The 23030-nt window shown below is 40.9% G+C and overlaps 1 protein-coding gene across 1 annotated transcript in view; it reads left to right on the top strand.

Moving 5' to 3' along the window:
• The window catches only part of LOC138592714 (A disintegrin and metalloproteinase with thrombospondin motifs 7), an 81593-nt gene that overhangs the window by 11561 nt on the left and 47002 nt on the right, over positions 1-23030 (top strand). Inside the window, exons 3-9 of the mRNA XM_069663579.1 lie at positions 4185-4368; positions 4824-4826; positions 5768-5967; positions 9981-10064; positions 10792-10916; positions 11769-11918; positions 16556-16699. Of these exons, the coding sequence (XP_069519680.1) occupies positions 4185-4368; positions 4824-4826; positions 5768-5967; positions 9981-10064; positions 10792-10916; positions 11769-11918; positions 16556-16699 (890 nt within the window). The remainder of the gene's footprint in view (positions 1-4184; positions 4369-4823; positions 4827-5767; positions 5968-9980; positions 10065-10791; positions 10917-11768; positions 11919-16555; positions 16700-23030) is intronic.

The following is a 23030-nucleotide window of genomic DNA, read 5'->3' as shown; positions in this document are numbered from 1 at the left end:
TTACACAAGCGGCAAATAGTAGTAAACAATAATGATCAACAACAGTCTTATCCAATCAGATTACTTGGTTGGAACTAACTGTTGTATCACTAACAATTAGGAATTATAAGTATTTTAACTCATGTTACTTTTTGCTGGTGGTACTTCCAGACTTTCTATAACTTTTTTTATGCAGGACTTGCGTTTTTTTTTTATTTCAATACTTAGAATTTTTCAATAAATCCATCATTACTGTAGCCTTATTATAGAAGCAGAAAAGTGTTAGAAGCATCTGTTGAGGGGGAGCAAATTTAACTACATAATATGCTGCTACATTGATGTATAAAAGTTAATCAGATTTGACACTTACTTTACCTTTATTTCGAAGAAGAAGAATAAAGTGTCCTCAGGCAAAATACTAAACACCAAATTGCTCTGTGAGTGTCTGTGAATGATCGTATGAATGATGAATGGGATAAAATGCATGCATGATAAAGCGCCTTTTTTATTATTATTATTCTTTAATCATCATCATTAGCAACATCAACAAGGTCAGTATAGTCATCATCATCATCATGAATATCCTAATCAACACCAACAACATCCTCGATGTCATCAACATCAATAGCATCAATATCATTACGTGCAGAGGTGTTCATGAAAGAGCTTCTTCTTAAAGTTGCAAAGGGACTTGGTGAGTTTGGTAACTCGTTCCACCACCTGGGGGCTACTGAGGAGAAGAGACTAGTTCGCGACTTAGGGCCCTGTTGTGATGGGAGTACTAGGCGCCTTTCATTGGCAGAGCGTAGCGGGCAGGAGGGAGTGTAGACCTCAATGAGGGCGTTCAATTAGCAGGCAGGAGCCGTTTTTGTTGCCGTTTTGTCAGCGAGCAACAGGGTTTTGATGCTCGCTGACACTGCTTGATGCAGTTTGATTAGACGACTGGGAGCAAGTGGAGGATTATGAACAGTGCAGTTATGTGTGCTGTTTTTGGTCGACTGCTGCGCTCTGAATCATCTGCAGAGGTTTGAATGTACATGCACCAGCGACATGAGGTTTTGTCGGTGACAGCGATGAAATGACTACTTGACATTTACAGAGATTTTCAGAACACACAAACAAACAGTTATTTAGACAGCAGAGGGGCACATGATGGAAAATAGTGTTAACAACACTCAGAGTACTGTAAATACATTACAGCAGGTTATACTGTCCAGTGCAGTGTGATTATAACAGGAGAGAATGTGTTGCTTGCATTGCGGCTGTGTGTTGATGCTAAAATAATGAGTCATCTGTGGAAAAACACAGATGTATTGCATTGTGTTGCTGTTGTGCAGATATTGTGAAATTGTGGAAAATTCCAGTTTTGTCATTCAGATATATATAATAGACAAACTTCCACACATGAGTTGATTCAATTTCACCGGGATGTCTCTGCAGTAGTCCGATCATTTCTGATTATGAAGACAAGAGATGGTGTTTGATCCCAGGGGAGTGGATGAACTTCTGCAAGTGGTTATCCACAATAAATGCTTCACCCAGGTCTGCTCATATACATCATGAGTACATATACACGCTCAAGTTCATGGGGGTTCATATTGATGATACACTTAGACTGCAACAGTGGAAATGTTTGCTACGCACACGGAGGTGAGCAGAAGTTCATGTTGCTATTTTACCGTGCAGTTTCAGAGAGTATCTTTAAATAAGGGATGACGGCCTGGTTAGTCACTCGTGTGTTCGGCTGAAATCACAGCGAGCTCGTCTTGTATAGACCGCTGTGAAAATGATGGAAGTTATAAGATACCCATCACTTCAAACAATTTGAGCAGTCTATTATCAGACACAGAAAATAGTTCCACCCTCTAGTATTAGATTCAGGGCCCTTCGGCCAGGCTGAACTATTATAATCATTCATTTCTGCCAAGGTCCATTAAGATTCTCAATAACAGGTGTTGTCAGATGTACCACGGGGCTGTGCAATATGAAACTCTGCTGCTACTGTCAGTAGGGGTTCATGCATTTGTACAAATTGTTTCATGGTATTGTGTTTTTGTGCGTTCTGTCATTATGTGTGTTTCTATGGAGTATATGCTTTTTAACCTCTGTGGACCTTGAGGACAGAGTCCAGAACAAGTTTCCCTGCAGTGAAGTAGATTGTTTTATGATCTTATAATCAATATATGTGAAATTGCATTAGTCTGAACATCCGTTCTATGTTTGGATTTTCAGCTCAGTTCACATTTGACATCTAAAAAACTTCATGTGAAGGCTCTTTGTTTGTGTTGAGTACACCTGCACAGGGGTCAACACAGCACGGCTACTGACAGCTCCTCTTTGAGCTTGGTTGTATGTGTAGGAACCGTTAAGAGTAAATCTCTTGATGCTCTACTCGACTTTTCGCGTGTGGTTCTGCACATGTACTGGTGCACCAGCCCTCCTGTCAAAGGTTCAGTGGATCCTGTGACTGTGTGACAGCTGAGGGAGAGTTCGTGTGAGCAGAAGGTGGACAGAAATCAAATATAGGGCGAGGATGGTCAACAGAGAAGGATGGGGGGGGCTACTGGGGGCTACTGGAAACCGGAATGGTTTTGGCACTGTGCCGGCGTGGTTTAGGGTGCAGTAATTTATGTGACATCTGACCTTTTCCCTTTCTAAGTGGCGCCCTCAAAGTCCACAGCAAACTTAACACATCAGGCTGATTAGGCTGTTAACCTGAAGGCTTACTGGCTTTTGTTATTTTATGCTGAGAATAATTTAGGGTTCTGGTTTCCAAGTGTTGTCAGGAGCAATAAAGTATGTCTCAAGCAGCTTTTAAAGACAAAAATCACAACAGCCTAGAAAACATATTGTGTGTAATTCATCAAAAAGATAATATTTGTATAATTTCAGTATTAATTAGTATATTTTATGCTAATAAGATATTCTCCCTGAGGCAGCAGAGTTCTAACGAGGTTTATTTCAGGGTCAACATGAGGCTGAGGCAGCCACAGAGAGGGAGACAGCTCTGATTATTTTGGTGAAGTGGGTTAAAGGTTTTAGATCTGCCTGCATAACTGTAATTATACACCTGAGTGTAAATCCACTTTCTAAAAAAGCAGCCCCAAACGACCAAAAAGCTCTTCTAACCTGCATGATGACCATAATTAGCTCCCCTCAGTAACAGGAAGTCAACAGGAAGGCAACTTTTCACTTGAAGGCTTTAATTGTGAAGTGACCGCAGGATGGGATTAGTTTGCATTATGGCAAACTCTTTTGATATTAAACTAGTCAGCAAAATAAATAAAGAATATTTGCATTCAACAATGTGCACACATTTTAAATCTAATGTTACTGCTGTGTTTTTTTGGCTGACCGCCGGGGTCAGCCCTACACACGGGTCTGTACATGAGTGAGTGCGTGAGTGAGCGAGCGGACTTTCACAGCCGTATAGATAGAGAGTTGCGACATGGCAATGGCGGATCATGGAGCATGTTGGACCTCCACTAACGCGACTCTCTCTCTCTACATGGCTCTGGATACTTAGTTCGGGGAGTAGGCGGGGCTGCTCCTCCGCTGCTTGTCCGCTGTCCTCACCTATCTGCAGTGCACACCTGCTTTCAAACACATCGGCCTCATGAGGACAGTCTTTGTAACACATTGATCTGATGCGGTCAGCCACATACTAGGTTTTGGCCTAGTTTTTATTTAGATGAATAAAGAAGGAGGTAACGAAACATGAAAATACGAGCTCTTATTTTGTAGGTGTCGCACTTTTACAAATGTGATATTTTTAAGCTTTTAGCAGATGTATGGTGGATAAAGAGGTGGAACTGACAGCTATTTGTATTTCCAATTAATCTGCTGGTTATTTTCTTGGTTAATTTATTAGTCCATTGGTCTGTAAAATAACGTGGTGTAGAGCACATCACAATATTCCACATTCTTTTGTCAGGTGAGCAGTTAAAGGCCCCGTGGTACTCAACTTAAATATTAAGACTAAAATAAGCATGAGATTGTAACATTTAAGAACCCAGACCACCAAAACTGGGGCCACACAACTCTTCGTTCAGGTGGCCGAAGAACAAATAAAATACACAGTTCAATGTTTTACCTGAAGCTTTGGAGCTTTCTGTAAACAGCTCAATACTTCAACACGCCTCTTTGTTGATCCTCATTAAAAGAGATGACTAGAAACCAGCCTTACATTCCTTCTTTCTCTTCAGACAGGACTGTTCAAATTGTCTGATGAAGAGTTTTTTATTCAACCTCTGGAGAAGCCGAGCGCTGAGACCTCAGCACCACAGGCCCACGCCATCTACAAACGCCACGCGCCCCCTCCCTCCTCGAGTCCAGTCACGCAGCCCAACTCAGGGAAACAAGCTGCTAACGGTACCTGTGGAGTCAAAAGTAAGTCTCTTTTTCTCATCACAAACACGGCCACGCTTTTTCAAAACTTTAAACTTGTTATTTATTCATTGAAACTGCAAAACAACAGTTCAGGTAGCTCATATGAGAATCAGTAAGTATAGGAAGCCTGCATCATGCCGAGTCTTGTCCTCGGATTACTGAGACAATAGCGAATGATTTTCTTGTCTCCTTTCTTGAGTCCCTGACTTACAATCTGCAGAGGTCAGAGGAAGAAAGTATTGAAATTTAGTGGCTCATAAATCAGCTGCTTACAATTCTGAGTGAGTCCAAATTGACCCTGAAAAGAAAATTGAGCATCCTTCAGGGATCACGAAGATGTGTTTAAGTTTGTGAATACATTAACATGAATTTCCTCGTGTGAATCACGAGTGGAATAAAAAAAAAGACAGTGGTGTGTGTTCATGAAACACAGTGGTGCCTTTAACACCGGTCAGGCTGTTAGATTTTTGTTTTTGTGTGGACACCTGCTGATGTAGAGGACAAAGTGTCAATGTAGTTGCCAAAGCATAGAGTCATAGAGGGCTGTGGTTGATGCTGTAGATGTAAAGATAGGTTGACAGTTGGACAGGTGGATGGATGGCGGGATGAGGAGATGGATAGATGATGGTACCAGTGTGGACGAGAGTGCTGACCTGGACTGGGGATATCGTCGACCGGTGGAAAGAACACTTTGAGGAACTCCTGAACCCAAAAAACACGTCCTCTGTTGTGGTGGCAGAGTTTGAAGATCCATCAACGATCAAATGTTACCAATCAAATTGAAATCAAATCATTATTATTATTGATCACAGGCAGGTAGGAGGATTATTGAGACATGCCTTTAAACTACAGACAGGTAATATATTTTTCCAGTCAACATTACAGTTTCTCACCTGTGAACATGATTAAAGTTATTATCTCAAAGATCTCACTTTCGTACTCTTTGGCGGCACCTATGGCGATAAACGGTAATTACGGGAGCACACTTCCCAGATATCCAGACAGTGTCTCATGTGTGACGTCCACGGTTGGCTCCGGTTGTAACTCTTGATTTTCCTCGCTGACGGTCGCTTTCCTTTTCAGACTGTTTGCCTTCATCTGAGCGTCGAGTTTGTTTCTTCTTCTTGGGATTTTTACTTATTTTTGAAGTTGTATCTGTAGTCATCGATCTTTTCTTTGTTTGATTCCTATTTATACTTTATTATTTAATATTTCATACTTAATATTTCAGTAATAACAAGAACAATTCTAAAGGCAGAGAGGCCATGAGGAGGTAGACACACTGGTGCAAGAAACACACGTGTCTACCCAAGAGTGTGTGTGGAAAGTGAAAAGCTGTTGTTTGCACATGCCATGCAACAGCAGTTTATAATATCTATTTTCTGTCTTCCATCTTCAGATTCCCATGAAAGTTTTGAAGACATTGAGACACAGCGGGAGCAATGGGAGCACCGGCAGCAGAGGCGAAGAAAGAGAATCCGTCAACGCTCAGTCAGCAAAGAGAGGTGGGTGGAGACGCTGGTGGTGGCCGACCCGAAAATGGTGGAGCATCATGGGAGCAAAGCCGTGGAAAACTATGTCCTCGCTATCATGAACATTGTGAGTATATGACAAGACAAACGATTATATTTCTGTGTATTAAAACCATGTTTATTCTGAATTATAATTACATCAGCATGATGAAGGAAAAGCAGCTTAGCTCCGCCTACCCTCTCTGGCAGACCAACCACTGCTGGGTGAAAACGCGTCACTAACTGGGCGCCGCTTGTGATTTTTTCTGTGAATGTTTTCTATGAAAATATCTTTATCATATATTTTGCTTCAGGACATTTGATCATCTTCAGAATAATACAGATTTTTCCATCTTCTTGTCAAGTAACACAATGGATAACTTAAACTCTTCTCATCTACCTGTTTTTTTAAACCACGTCTCCCGAGACTTCGGTGTTATTCCTGCCTGCTAGTTATGGGTTAAGTAAACTGACTCCTCGTCTGCTTTTGATTAGCACATCATTCTTTCTTCCAAAATACAGCCTTCTTCTCTCTGACAGCAGCTACTGAAAGTGCCATCAGAGGATAGAATATCAGGAAAGGGAATTCACTGACAGAGAAGCCGTCAGATTAACTGACTCAACGGACGATAATACACAGAGGAAGCAGCCATTATTCCCCACATCCTCTCTGGGTTCTTTTTTGGAGTCATCTACACTCCGGCTTTGAACTTGAAAGCCCCTAACGCTTCAGTTTTGTGAAAACAATCTTGCAAAGCATCAAGGGAAACAACCTCTTGCTCTTGTCCAAACAATAAGTAATGTCATCATCTTCCTCAGCCAACAGCTGCTCCATTGTCTCATTACAGACGCTGTGTTGAAGCTGTCAGCTTAACAAGAGGTTCCTATATTTATATTGTGCTGAACTGTGTGCACAGAGTGATGTGATTTACACACACATAACAGCCCTGACAGTCGATCTCTGCAGCCCTTTCATTAAATAGCTCCTGACTTCCTTTCACATGGTGGTCTTATGATTAGTTGTTTAATTTTCTCTGAGATATTTAATATATCTATACGATAATAAACAAACAGGACAAATAGGAGGAAAGAAGAGGCACAAGAAGTAACATTTACCCGCCAACAATGAAGACGTTTACACATGAAGCATGCGGTTTGAGAGGAAACATAAAATCAACAGCACATTGTTGCGGAAAATGAGCTTTAAATAGTCGCCGCTCTATTTATACTCACTTGAATAACAATAGAGAAAAAACTGTTGGACTGAAAGTATCTATAACTTAACAGATAAAGTTTTAAAAATGGTCCCAAAGTTCATTCAGCTTCAGGACGTGCGCCACAAATATCTGTGAATGAGCACTTCTTTGTAAGACGGCGGCAGAGTCTGGATGAAATGAGTCCTTTGTGTGTTTCTGTCTGAAGTGCCCCACTTACACAACTTGCACAGAAGTTTAAGCGCGTAGAGGTTTTTCCTAACAGCAAGAAAAATGAGAGGAATCTGACCAGTATTTAACATATTTTCCCTTTACAACTTTGTGTAATAACTTAAGTGTCATCACAGCCAAGAGATTATTTATAAAATGCTATTTTTACTGCAGAACGAGGTGCTCTCTCTTGCTCCTTGGCATGAATCAGTTGCAGTTTCTCAACTGTTTATTTCAGTTCAACAACTTTATCACCTCGTATTTCCACTGGGGAAAAAAAGTTTCTGAAGGCAGAACACAGCTTCTCTTTCAGCCAAACTCTTATTCAACTAAACATGAAAGAATGTTGTGCAAGCATACTTATGCCTTTATAGTTCTCCCTTACCCTCGCATCTTTGTGTTTGTAGTAAATGGATTTATGGTCAATTATCTGTTACGAATTCACCTCCACCCTTGTCTTTCTCATTTCAGATTTGTTTTGTGGGTCTACTATTTATCACAAATATGAGGCTAAGTGCTGTTATGAGAAATGCTATAATAGTTAAAGTTGTAATTTTGAAGATATCAGTTTTGTTCTCTGTGGCGGCACCTATGGCGATCAAGCACGCTTCCCAGATATCCAGACAATGTTGCATGTGTGACGTCCACGGTTGGCTCCGGTTGTAACTCTTGATTTTCCTCGCTGTCGGTTGCTTTCCTTTCTAGACTGTTTGCCTTCATCTTTTCTTTTTGTTCAGCCATAGTAGATTACTGTTTACTCCGCCTACCCTCTCTGGCAGACCAACCACTGCTGGCTGATGGAAAACACGTCACTAACTGGGCGGCGCTTGTGATTTTTTTTTGTGAAAGACGCACCAGACACCCAGTCTGTAATACTGCAAATGCAAAGGCTTTCATCAGTGGGCCACAGGCTCAATCACCATTGTGTTACCTCATTCGGCGATAGATAATGACTTAAATGAAAATCTTAAAGATTATCATTTTAAAAAGAAAGATATCCAATGATACATCTTTGCTCTGGAGATGTAAACAACAACACCAAGTGATGTTTGCAATCCTGTCAGAGACATTTCCTACAGAAATAAGCATGTCTTCATTGTTAAGGAGCAGTGTAAAGCTTTGGTTTCACTCTGGTAGGAAGCCTCTGTTGAACCGAGTGATAATGATGCTCACAGTCTTGCATCTCATCAGTGCCAGCTCCCTTCACCTCAGACCTTTGTTCCACGGTTCTCATTTGTTGTTAGCGTCAATCTGTTGACCTCAGTCCCTCTCTTTTCTCTAGCAATCAACCCCGCACTGCCTCCTGCCCTCTGTAGCCAATTCTCTAATTTGTCACATGCCACCTTAACTCAAGACTACAAGTGAATGTCAAAGCTATAGACTTATTTAAATGCACACCCTTTTTACACTCCACTGACACCGTTTTCATTGGGTTTTGACACATGACATATTAAATAACCCTAACAAAGCCATCAAAGCAAACCATATTTTTTTTTAAATAAGGGTTAAAGGTGCCAGTTTTACATCTTATATGTTAACTGAACTGTCACCTCACAGCTAGAAGGTTCCTAGTTCAAATCCCGTTTGGACATCGTGGGCCTTTCTGTGTGGAGTTTGCATGTTCTCTCCATGGTATGCGTGTCTTCACTCTGGCTACTCCGGCTTCCTCCCGCAGTCCAAAGACATGCTTATTAGGTTCATTGGTGACTCTAAATTGTGAGCATGTCTGTATGTGTCAGCCCTGTGAGTGACTGGCGCCCTGTCCAGGGTGTACCCCCGCCTCTCGCCCAGTCACAGCTGGAATAGCCTCCAGTGACCCTGAACAGGATAAGCCGTATAGATAATGGATGAATAGATGGATGTTCGCTGAACTCAACTAGAAGCTTACACCTGCAGTGTTTCATAGACTGACTGATTGAAAGGTTCCTTATGTTACTGAAATGTTTTGACATTTGCATGATATAATACGACATAAATTGATGTAATTATCCATAAAAAGCTGTAATTATAGATTGTTTGCCCTTTAAAGGTCTTTGCACTCAGACCTGTAAAAGTTTCTAAATACATGTAGTGCTAAAAGCTTTAATTTTGAGAGGTGAATTGTTGTTCTAGTGCTAAATGAATCATCAGGATTACTGTTTACATCCACAAATAATGGATACCTCTGAATGACTTGGGTCATCTGGACCGATGCATAGAATAAATCATCAAAAGATATTCAACCAGAGCAGGGGATGTTTCTGAAATGTAAAGAGTTTTGTTCCTTGTTTCTTTTCGGCCACATCTGTAACTGTTATTTTTAAGTGTATTGGCCTTGAAAGGAAATCCAACATTAAAAAGACCCCAAAGTCAGATGCCGGAGCATGACTGATATAACTTTAATACAAAACTGTTTCTATTAATACAACAACATATTTGCCAGGTCGTATTGTAGAGTTTTCTGTACAAGAAGATCTTTTAAATTAAATGTTTTTTTAATTTAATGGCAGCTCCCTGCTGTCTTTTGCTTCTCTCACTCGTGGCCACACCACATAATGAAGCTTTTTGTATGCAGAAAACTGTACATCAGCAACCTTTTTATTGTATAAACTTTCCCTTGGATTATTTTGATTTATGCGGTGTCTTGGTAGGTAGGAATTATCTAACATCTAAATGTTAAATGGATTTTATTTTTCAGGTGGCCGGTCTGTTCCGAGACGCCAGTATTGGAAACGCAATCAACATCGTGGTTGTTCGGCTCGTCCTGCTGGAGAAAGATGAGGTAAAAAAGTGTGAAGCTTTCTCTGTAGATTAATACAATTGTCTTTGTTGAAACTACTTAAATGTCAAATGTCTTTCCAGCAGATGTTTTATGAATGACACCTGGATACACAGAGCTTTTTGTTTGCATTGTCACATTCACAATGACTCACGGCAGGTCGTTAAATAATAAATAATGTCTTCTTTTACTTTATATGATACAAATGTGTCCTGTGTTGCCTTTTGCAGCAGAAGTTAATAAGATATAGATGTGAACAGAGCACATAAATGTAACGTAAGCTAATAGAATGGTGATAAATGAGTATATATGAGTGTATTTATATCATTGTTGCAAATCAGGCTCAGAAAAGATATGCTTGTATGGGCATCACAAGTTGTTCTGACCATCATGTATACAGATTGAAAAGCACAAGCATAAACATATTGGAACATGTTAGTTTCTCCTAACCACCTATAAAAATGTACAGAACATGATAAAAAAGATGAAGTATTCAGTGATGCAGCTATTTCAGTACTATAAGCTGAATGACTGTTATTAGGTTCCGATTAAAGGCCGCACAAATGTTAAAAGCACAGACGGTGCAATTTAGCCGAACCTAAAGCAATTATTTGATTTCAGTTTCCATCAAATCGTCGCTGCATTTTTTCTCCTCATTCTTCAGATTTGTGTACTTTATGTTCTCTTTGTTCTGTTCCCTTCACCTGCACGTGACATGTGGAAAAAACAGGATGACCTTAAGATCACACACCACGCTGACAACAGCCTGAACAGCTTCTGTAAGTGGCAGAAGAAACTCAACATGAAGGGAGACGAACACCCGCTGCACCATGATGTAGCAGTCCTGCTCACCAGGTAATATAAAAACTCGGCTTTCCAAACTCTTTCTCAAACTGCACATAATAACATCCCCCATGAGAGTCAACTCATACTCTGGTTTGAAAGAGTAGAATCAAAGCTACGTGTATCTTAAGTGAGAGGGAATGGTTCTGTAGATTATTCTACTTTGTTTTGGCCATGACAGTATCATGACTTATTACACGGCTGTGTTATAGATAATTGATTCTGATTACGGCATTCTGAGGTCTATTTCTCAATAACAGACCGTTGCTATGATGAACAGACTGTTGCTAGGGATTCAGCTCTAATCTCACAATCCGGAGGACTAACTGTAATCGTATCAATCCTCCGAAAGAGGTCCGGTAAATTTGACGTGGGTCTGTTTACAGAGGGGGAAAAAGGACAGAGACGAAAACAGCGGAGAGAAAGCAATAAAGGTTAAAAGACACAAAACCTGAAGGCTACAACAAAGAGATCTACAAAACTGAAGAGGGCATGTGAAGGTGCCCACTAATGCTGCTTTTTGCGCTAGCAGCGCCCACAACCTCAATTTATTATTATTATTAGAAAGGATAGCTGAAGAAAGACAGGAAATATGGGGGGTAGAGAGTGGGGGATGACATGCACCAAATGACCGGCAGACCAGATGATCGGAGTCGAACCTGTGACCAGTGCAACGAGGACCGTCGCCTATGTACAGTGGGTGACTGCTCTACCAACTGCGCCTAACCAGCGCGCCATCCTGTCATTTTTAAAAGTTCCCCGTAAGATAAGATAGAACTCAATTAATCCCAAAGGAAAGTATTGTCGCCTTATAATTTAGATAGAATTTAATGTCTTTCATGTTGTCGCACTGACTTTTCACAGGAAGGACATCTGTGCAGCCATCAACATGCCCTGTGAGACTCTGGGTCTGTCACATGTAGCGGGGATGTGTCAGTCACATCGCAGCTGCAGCATCAGTGAGGACACCGGCCTCCCATTGGCCTTCACTGTAGCTCACGAGCTGGGACACAAGTAAGGCTTCACTGTACAATCACACATAAACACACACAGATCATATGATCTTGTATGTTTAAAAAAATCAAAAAGTTTGTGACAAAAACTCTGGAGTATCGTGTGTCCAAGATCACGAATGAACCTACCGGTAAATGTTATCAACAGTTTTCTGAAAGCCACGCCTTTCTGAATAACTGTTTTTCAGGCTTTCCGCTTCTGCTGGCACAAATGCAGTTTGAAATTAAATAAAAATACAGATTTGCCGCAGAAGATCTTCAACTATTTTTTTAATATACTAGTTCAGTGAACCCTAAACAGAGTTTTAAGTTGAAGGCTGGCTACTGTATGATTCAGAAATTTTGAATAACGTAACTGTGGATAATCGAAAGCGCTCTCCTTTCAGTACTTTTTATTCACTTATTGTCATATGTGTGAAATACATTGCACATTTCTACCCAGACAGTGTGAGTCTACTAATGCAGGCTCTCCTCTTTATCTCCTCTGTGGGTGTAAAAATCCATCACAAAGTCAGAAGGAATGAAGTGATTGCTGAACATTATGTGGCAAAGAATTACAAAGCAGTGGTCACAAGAAAAACAAGACTTCTCTCTGGAAAGATTGAGTTTATTATGATGTGGTACTAATTTTCCTCCTGTCCTTTAAATTGAGGTTGTGCTTATCTTAATGTGCATTCACACTTCAATTAAAATACTAAGAAATCCTGTGTTCGCATATTCTGTTTTATCACTATTAATTCAGCCTCTTAATTACCAGTTTAAACATTTGTGCTTGCAAATTTTTTTCCCCTTAAATGACCAAATAAACAGGCACATAAAGTACAAATCCCCCCCTATAATTCTATTATAAATAACCTATAAGAGGCCTTAATTAGCTGTCTAATTACAAAACATTGTGTTTGCATTTGATATGAAAGCACATCACTTCCTAGAACGGTGCCAGGTCTGCATGAGTTAAAGCAGACCAATGTAAACACATCATTAATATTCTACACAACCAGTTAGCTGCTGGTATGAGCGCTACAGCTGTTTATGCTGCTTTTTGATGGAGGACTTGTGTGGACATAGAGGAATGGTGGAGAGGTGATTGTGATCTTCAGCTATGTGACTCTCACAGGTTGTTTGACTGTGAAGAGGGGTGAAAAATGTGCAATTGTCACGGTTGTTATCCGTGACAGTGGGGTTACAAGGGTGGAAATATAAAGCAATCATTCTGTCACATTAATTTGTCAAGTGAATTTGATTAATGTAGCAGGAAAACTCGTATCAAAATTTATATCAAGGCACTAGACCTAGAACATTTGTGCAATCAAAAAATTACTTTTAATACAAACAGTTCACCCTCATTGTTTTTATAGGTTATTCACTGAGTCTTCAACATGTAATCCTTAATTTAAAGAAAATATGATCTTGTCTTTCTGTGGAAATGTCTGTCAAGGTTCTCCAGGTCATGGCAATTCGAAGCTTAATCCAACAGGCAACTAGACTTCGTTGAAGTCATCATCTGAAAGGCTTCTTCAGTTCTAAACTGACTGGTGGACGGAGCTAGAAATATAATCCTCTGGCTCATTTGTAACCTAATAGTTGTGTAATCAAGGAAGAGTCGTTAACCTGAGCTGTTGAGCTAATAGCGATTAGCGTCTTTAGCATCCTCTGGTGTTGATGGGTCGTTGGGTTCACATGACCCAGAGCACGAGTGTGATTTCAGCTGCTTGGGCAGAGAATTTAAAACTGCATTATATGTGACTGATAAGTGGTGTCTTACTGGGAATCTGCACCGACACTTTAGCGTCAGAGGAGCTTGCGCGACACGTAAGCGTCACAGCAGCATCTATTTTGCATTCTACACCGGCTGCGACTACAGCAAAGATGAGTCTCAAAGTTAGCCAATGGTAGCTGCGATTCCTGTCCATAAATAGGGGTGGTAGTGACTCCAAAAAGTGTGCAGTCTGCCGGAAACAGGAGAAGAAGAAAACATTGCAACCGACTTGTAGACATATTTCTTAATTGTGCATTAATTCTGTATTTATGTAGGATGTAGAAGTCAAATGAGAATGAATTAATAGGATTGTTTTCCCCAGATGTTGAGGAAATATATATTCATTGCTCTTTCAAATTAATCTCGCCTGCTCATCTAGCCTGCTTATCTAGCCTATCAATAACTTCAAGAGGAAACTGAAATTGAATTTGGCAAAAATGAAGAGATCACATTGTTTAACATGGATTCCTTGGTTGTGGGCATGTATTTACATAGCAGTCAATGGCTTTCTACCCTTCACTTTGCGCAGGAAAAATAGACTTGATGCGTAAAACGAACTGAGCAGCAGAAAATGACTTGCGTATTACGCCCGCCTCCCGTGCAGGATACCCGGCTGGTGGAGATTGCAGCATTGAATCACATTGGAGCGGTTCTGTCCCGGCACGTGTGTCAAAAATACGCTTCAAATACGTTGCCCGTGTAGATTCCACGTTAGGTCACCACCCCAGTTAAGGGATGGTTTTTCCAGCTTGGCTTCCTTGACACCTCTTTCAAACTAGCGGTCTTCTCTGGCCAGGATGTGAACCTTGCTGTCTTCACAGGAGTGTCCTTTGTTCTTCAGATGTAGGTGGACAGCTGAGTCCTGACCTCAGGAGCTGGCTTTCCTATGCTGGGCCATGTGTTTGTGGAGGGGATGTTTTGTTTCCCCGATGTACAGGTCCCTTTTCAACAAACACAATATTCCGGTAGACTTCAAACCACCCAACACACTCAGACAGAAGCTTGTCCACCCAAAGGACAAAAACACCCAGACATAAACAGAGTGTATGCAGTACAATGCAACAAGGAATGCAAGGACCTGTACATCAGAGAAACAAAAGAAGAAGCCTTCAGATGAACTTCAACCAAGTCCAGTTGTCTTTTGGATTAAGCTTCAAACTTTCTGTGGGAAAATACTCCAACAAAATCACATTATTTTTCACATGTAACAAACGTGTTTGAGCTTGATATTTAATTGAAAGGAAAAAAAAAGCCTCTTCTTCCACATATTTAATTTGACATATTTCTAAACATTGAACCCGTGGCTGGAAATGATTGTATGTTCAAGAATAACACACGCTGCAATCAACAAGCCGAAAAAACAGACAGACCTCGCCCCAGGGAATGGCCGCAGACAATTATACAGTTTTATGTCTCCTATACTCCATCGACCTATTTGTATGTACAGGCCACTTGCAATTACAAACGCATTCTCTTTAGACTCGACCTCACTCACTAGAAAACAGTGTGTGGTTCTCTTACTCTTCTCCAGCTCTTACTTTATCACTTTATTCTCCGGCACATGTATTATTGGCAGCTCGTCCCTGTTATACTGTGTGTTCAGGGAGCGTGAACAAATGCCGGATTGACAGGAGTCCTTTGTGCATTGTGCAGGCTTTCAAGCAGTCCATTCCATATATAGAGAAAAAAATCTATTCACTGTACCTGCAAACTGAACCTTTTTAGCATTCACATGTGCAAAAGTACAGGGGGAAAATGTAAGATGTTGAGCCCAGATTCAATTGCATGTGTCTTACAGTAGTTCTTCTCTTCTCCTCATTTACTACAAGATAAACATGGTGAAATTCGTTTTATTTTAACATCTGTAACCCTTAACATCTTCTAACTGGTGCAGTAAAGGAGCTAATTTCCTTGAAATATAAATATATTTCATAAAACTGTAAAACAATCGCCCAAAAAGCGAGAAAACAGATAGAACCAAGCGTTAGCTAGCTAGCTACTAGCTAGAGCTTCAGTTAGCAAATTGTGTTTATTAGTCTAGAAAACAGACTTTAACCCAGCACATTTCAACAACAAGTTTAATATTACCACCAAGCTACATTTAATTTTGTAGTCTGAGAACAGGCTGCATTATTTTAACCTTTTTCTTGTGAAAGTGGCGAGAGCAATTGAAGATGTGAAATATTTTGTTGATAAATGATGAAGTGTTTACTGTCAAAGAGATTTCAAGGTATTACAAAGTTTACTTTAACACAATCTTCATTTTACTTAAGCCCCAAATCTGACTTTTCATTCCTTGGTGAATAAAAAAGGGATAATTAGACTTGATGTGCTTTTTTTTGTCCTTTTTTGTCCTGTTTATTGAACAGTAATTTTCAAAATTGCCAGCAAGGACTGAATTTGTCTGTAGAAACTCTTATTTCTTAAAATGTCGTCCTTGATGATAAAAAGCTCAAATCACTTTGGGTTTTTCTATTCACTTATTTAGAGCCAGCATTTAGCTTCCACCAGCTGAAATGCTTCTGAAGGTTAATCACGTTGCAGTTGTCTTTCTTGTTCCTGAGCTGCATTGTACAATCATAGAGCATTCAAAAAGCCTCCTTAGCCTTTCAAAAAGCAGATGTTGAACATGACGTAAGCAGGTTGCAATTAACATAGACGTGCTAATGCTCATAATTGTGTCTTTATTTTCCTTATCACTGCTGTGCACAAATTACCACAACATTGTGGATACAGCTGCTGCTTAATGTGAAATGTTCTAAGTGTGTACAGTACATGCAGTTCACAGACAGACACATGTATTTGTTTGTTCACCTTGTACCATGTTGTGCCCACTCACTTTAATTCCTCCCTGTGTGGGATGTGCTTCTATGTCACAGCTTTGGGATTCAGCATGATGGCGACGGTAATGACTGTGAACCCATTGGGAAACGACCTTTCGTCATGTCTCCACAGCTCCTGTACGGCACCTCCCTGCCCCGGTGGTCACGTTGCAGCCGACAGTACATCACCCGCTTTCTCGAGTGAGTGCCACACATGATGTTTGAATACACTGCTGTCTGACATGTGACTCAGTTTGAGTGTTTAGTTTCAAGGTTACTGTACACACAACTTTTTGAAAGCATCCAACAGGCTAATGGTGCTCTTATTCTTTTATGTGTAACAGTGTGAAGTGTTTCAATGGTACCTGATGCTCTGTGACCTTGGATGAGCCTTATGTCAAGTTTAATTTTGAAGAAAATATTAATCACATTCAGGTTTGTTTGAAATTTGAAGAAATTTGCCCTGCACCAGTACTGCGCTCATACTTTCAGCCCCACCACCACCCCAACAATACACCTGCAGGCTCAGGCTAGGGCCTCAACACTCAAATTTCTGCATTTAAAATACATCTGCAAAGAGTGAGGAGGTCAGAGCCTAGACCCCAAACACAAGTTATGTTCTGCTGCTGCAATAAACATTTCAAAGTATTACAAATGTGACTTTGTGGACCCACTGCACACGACCAATTTGTCTTCATTCGCATCCGCCCAGCGTCGCTGGTCACTTATTGGGGTGAATTAAGGCGCTTTTCAATCAAATCAACACCCTACAAGGTTTATTTACTAAAAAGTATATCACTGTTTCTTTAAATGCATGTTTATGACATAATGCTTTGAGGCTGCTTGGCTGCTTGCCATACACAATGAAAGGGGGCAAATTTTCAGCCGTGTGAGGTCATGTTCAGTCGGTCTGCACCGTGTGTTGTCTGACTGAACTATAAGTAGTAAAAGTAGAATCGAAAGAATCAAATTAATATGAAAGGAAGTCGTGCAAGTCAAGAATCATAACTAGAAAAAATGGACAATAAAATACAGCATTACTTATATTTATATTTAAAGTGTAACTGCACCCCCTGGTCTGACCATAACTCCACCCACTGCACAATTTTGAGAAATGCTCATAGGAAGGTGGGTGTGTCCGGCAGCTCAGTGACGTCCCCTCCCCTGGCCAGAGACAAAATGGAGAGCGACACAGAGTCACAGGGCACATGTGCAACAAAGAGCCCATCTTCTGATGAGGAGGACTTCTCCCCTCCAGAGTCCCCTGAAGAGCACTTTAGTGAGGTGGAGGACCGCGGTGGTCCCGAGCCCTATCAGTTCGAGCCATTGGCTCCAGCTCAACTAATGCCTGAAGCTGGAGCTGTCGGAGCTGAGGCAATGCAAGTGCGCATGCACAGACCTCGCGTGCTGTTACAGTTATTAGCTAGAAGGCTAATGTACAGTGTGCTAGCAAAAATAGTGTAAACTCTAGTGAATGATGTCTCGATCATGATATATTTGAAAATGAGCGCGGTTTCACAGACCCCCTCTCAAAGACGGGGCCGGGGAGGTGTACTGCCCACCTCTGATTGACAGGCGTTAATGTTCCTTTTTTTTTTTTTCTTAATTTTGTCTCTACGTCACCGTCGGCTGGCAAGGTCCAGGGCTGATTTAAAACAGTAGATGGCGTGTTGAGCCGTTTCCAACCCATGAAATGATTTTTATAAATTTGGTAAGAATTGTGAATATTAACACCAGCATTGATGTGCTTCGTCACAGTACAGCAATATCATTTAGATCACAGCTCAAAGAACATGTTTAAGTGTGCAGTGACTCTTTAAATGAAAGAGCTGTGCATGTCATGTGCAGAAAGTAGCGATGTTTTCGGCATAAGCTGGTTTAATTATGTTGATGTAGATGGTTTATGAGACAGCATTGTAAAGATTCATTAACCTCAGTTACATTTTTACAGTATCCAGACCTGAGGGCAGAGGCCCTTTTGTGCTGAACATGTGTAATATGTGTACACACACACACTTCCTGCTGTGGCATTAGGCTGCTATGAGACCTCATAAACAAACCTTGATGCTGGGAACAACAGCGTGAAGAGCTGACAGCTCTTCATTAGACCACTTAACCTGCTCATGCTAAAGCATGCGACAAAATGATTCTGTTTTTCCTCATAAATCGTAACAGACCTGCTAAATTCCCATTGTGTTTTTTTTCTACTGGTGCCAAAGGTGTGTCAGAAATAAGCTTCAAAATCATTCATCATTTTGTAAACCATTCGCCTTTATCGAGCTTATTTAAACATTTTAAAATCTACTTCGGCCATAAAGTGTTTCAACAATGGGCAGTAGAGTTAAAGTAATGCATCAAATGATCATCCAGAGTTTAAAGAGCCGCAGCTTCATGTATTATAACTCTTATAAAATGCTGTGATATTAAAAGAGTAACAAAAGCAAATATCCTTCATTTTTGTAAATAGAAGATTTGTTAACTGTAAAGAGGCGTAGGCGTTCTAAATGCCACCTTTCTCACTTACAGTAGTGGCATTGCAGTGAGATATAAATACTGTCTGATACAGTATACGGTCGTATATAGTAGATCTTTCTACAGCAAAGCTTGTGAGTGTCTTTCATCTATACAGTCAGCTGCTGCTGTCAAAGACTCGCACTGTGGCTCTGGCTTCGACATGACGTGTGTTGAATGTCTGAAATAGTTCACTATAGTTGCCCCAGTTTCCAGTGCCAAGCATCTGGAATCCATTTAGTGGGTGTTCAGCTACTTGACAGCATTGTAGCTTCTTGACTTCGCTGTGAAAAAAAGGGCCGCAGGGGGATATTTACACTCGTGGGAGTCTGTTTCACAAAGGCTACCGGTCTGTGTGTGTGTGTGTCTGTCTGTCAGGGCATTGTAGATTAAAAGTCAGAGATCTTTCTCATGTCTTTGTCCAACCTTTTGTATACAAGTTTGTATCAAAAGGAATCTGCCCCATTATTACAACGTAGCATGTTAGAAGAAGAAGCAAAGTACAGCTGTGGGTTATTTAACAGAATACAGTGATTCGATTTAATTAGATTCTGTCATGAACTGAAATGTTTGACAGCGGGAAAACTCGACCACAGAAAATGAAACCAAAGTCCTTAGAATTTGTCCTCTGGGAAACTTGGAATATCTGGTCCAAATTTAACTGCATACAGTAAGCGACGGTCAGAGTACAGTCACAGAAGCTAAGCTATGTAGCGCTGCACACGGGGTGGTGAGAAACACATACTTTAGCGACTTAGACAAAGTCCTGCATCCAAAAAAACATGTCAGTTTAAGTTTTCTTTACTGCTTGATGTCACTTTGAAGTCAGGCATCCTTTTCCTTTGAGATGTTTTTAACTGTACAACAGCTGTAATTCATTTATTTATATTCCAGGGTGGGCTGCACGGTGGTGCAAGTTAGCGCTGTTGCCTCACAGCTACAAGGTTCCCAAGTACAAACCCCGGTTCGGACAAAGTGGGCCTTTCTGTGTGGAGTTTGCATGTTCTCCCCATGCATGCGTGGGTTTCCTCTGGCTGCTCTGCTTCCTCCCACAGTCCAAAGACATGCTCGCTGGGGTCATTGGGGACTCTAAAATTGCCCATAGGTGTAGGTGTGAGCGCGAATGGTTGCCTCTGTGTCAGCCCTGTGATTGACTGGCGATCAGTCCAGGGTGTACCCCGCCTCTCGCCCAATGACAGCTGGGATAGGCCACCCACGACCCTGAACAGGAAAAGTGATATAGATAATGGATGGATGGATTTACCAGCGGGAATGCACAGTAATCAACATTTCAGTTTACACATCAATGGAAAAGTTCCATGGTTAGCTTATGAGCTTGCTATTGACTAGATAAAGTAGCTAATGTTCCTCACAGGAGGTCCCCTGTGTTTTCATCTGGTGCCACGATTTTATGACAAAATAACTGTCTGAACTTCATCTCCAGCTGCTCTCTAAGTTTAGTGCTAAACAGCAGCTGTTGGCTAAAGTAAGATGGTGAAAAGGGTAAACATTTCGCTTGCTACACATCAGTGTAATTATTTGCATTCAAGAGTAGCCTACATCCTCACAGATGCTAGCCTGGCTGTTACAAGTCAAAAAGTCTTATAGTCTTAAGTCTGATATAAGTTATCCTGTAAGTTAATAAAAAGCATTCATATTCAGTGAGGTGAGGCGACCTTTTACAGGAAGAGAGGTCAGGAAAATAAGCCTTCTTCCCACCCTCCCCCCTCTCAGCTGGTGTATCCCTGTTTGGTCTCTTTGTTTCCTTCAGCATCTACGTTTAACCTCCGCAGAAACTCCAAAACCCAATCTGCACTAATCATTTTCATCAGACTTGACTACTGATATTTATCTCCTCATCTCTCTCCTCTAAATGCCGACATTTCCCCCCCATTTCCTGTTTTACCTCTGTGATGGACTGCAGGACAAGGCTTCTGTTGTTCACAGCTTTAGTTGTCCCGCAGGCCTCTGTGTCTCTCGCTGCTTCAGAGGTTTTGTCTGGAGGTGTTATTTTATCTGGAATGTCAAAGGTCACACTCAGCTGAGTGGTTTAGATGTTATCACATAGCTGGACCACTCGTAAACACTGCCTCTCTTTAATGTCCACAGAAGAATGTCTGTGAGGCCAGAGGAGTGGGAGAAAAATTAATTGCACTTGTTTGAAGTTAATTTAATTTCTGCTCAGAGGAAACAAACAGCCACAGCCTGGAGATAACTCACACATAACGTAGCATGTTTGATCGCAGCTCATGTATTGATTGTACATTTCTTTTGAAGTTAATGAACTATGGTAACAGTTAATTTGTATGCATGGACATTTCCAGGACAGCCGGCTTTGACAGAGGCTTCAGCAGAACCTAATTTGCCCTCCGAGCTGCCTTTCAGTGCTGAGGCACTCATGGAGAACATTTTAATTACTGCTGTTCAGTAGTCAGTGTGAGGTCATCTCAGATCAGTTGTTTTGTTGTTAAGTCCGAAACAATCAGCGTCTATATCTGTAAATATGATGTGGCTCTATTTATAATCTTTAGGTTAACTTTTACTGGTTAAACTTTTTCACAGTAAAATTGACAAAATGGGTGTTAATGTGTCACTTTTAATGGCCTTTGCCTTTGATGGCATGAACTAAGTTTTAGCTTTTTTCCATGGGACAAAATATCGATATCGCAATATATTGTCGTCCCGAGTGATGTGATACAATTATTGTTTCTCTGGCGCCACACAGCTACAGCAACAGATCTCCCTGCCAATTTTAGTCACCGTATCTTTGATTATCTCAATTTGTGTCAAAATCTGTGAAACTGACACCCAGTTGCAGTGAATAACACATTAATCCTGCACTTCACCTTTTCAGGGGCACTTAATATTCTTCAGTTAAACAGGTATCGTGATGTATCATTATATGATTGTCTTGCAGTGGTAGAGTCGGTCGTCTCTCAATCGGAAGGTCGGAAGCTACATGTGAAAGTGTCCTTGGGCAAGACACTGAACAGTGGTGGCATAGCCAACGGGTATGAATGTGATAACTGATTGACAGTTGGGCACTTTACGTAGCAGCCATTCGTACATTCGTCGTACATTCATCAGTGTATGAATGTGTGTGTGAATGGGAGTAATGATAATCAGTGGTGTAGTGCAGGGTATACGCAGGTATACGGCGTATTCACGCTTATTTTTCATTCAACATTGCGTATACCCACTTCTCAATCCCCTCTGATGCGCAACATTCATGTAGGCAAGCCAAATTGCCCAATTATCTTTCATAGGATGGTGGCATGCATGACCCACCCTACGCTGCCTCTCATTGGCCAGTACTCATTATGCAGGACTGATGAGCCAATCAGAGGCAGAGTAGGGCGGGCGATACCTGGGAAAAGATTGCCTAACGGTAATTTTGTTAGTTCACTTTTAAACTATTTGCCGTTAGAATACGCTATGTAACGTTTATGAACAGCCAGGTAAGATGAAGCGAGCTATTCAAACAAAAATACTGGGGTGACTTTCCACATTTGAATAGCTTGTGGTCATTGTTTACCTTGTTACATTTAGGCTATAGCCTGTCAGTCAATCACGTTTGTTGTTTTTCTGTAGACATCTCTCACTAGTCTGTGGGGCAGTATTGGGTCAGTAATTTCATAATTTCATAATCCTCATTCCCTGAGGTCAAGCAGCAGAAATGATGTGACAATGTGCAAATACTACTGGCCCATTTTTGGGTAAACTAAATAGAGTAGTCTTACATGTCACTGGTTATAAAATAGGGCGTCTATCCTTTACTAAATGGGCTGCTCAAAAACAGGGCATGAATTAAGAGTATACCCACTTCTCCAGGGACCACTACACCACTGGGTGTAATGTAGTGAAAAAGCAGCTTTGAGTGGTCGCAAAGACTAGAAAAGCGCTATTTAAGTTCAGTCCATTTACCATTTGCAATATGTCAATTATCGCAGAATCATCGTGATATTATCGTTATCGTGGGCCATGTATTGCGCATCGTATCGTCATAATGCGAAAGACTTTG

The sequence above is a fragment of the Semicossyphus pulcher genome, unplaced genomic scaffold (genome assembly GCF_022749685.1).
Source record: "Semicossyphus pulcher isolate SPU_LCO1_2020_fin unplaced genomic scaffold, fSemPul1.0.p SCAF_1, whole genome shotgun sequence".
NCBI lineage: Eukaryota > Metazoa > Chordata > Actinopteri > Labriformes > Labridae > Semicossyphus > Semicossyphus pulcher.
The sequence above is the reverse complement of the archived record's forward strand: the minus strand, read 5'-3'. Positions and strand labels throughout refer to the sequence as shown.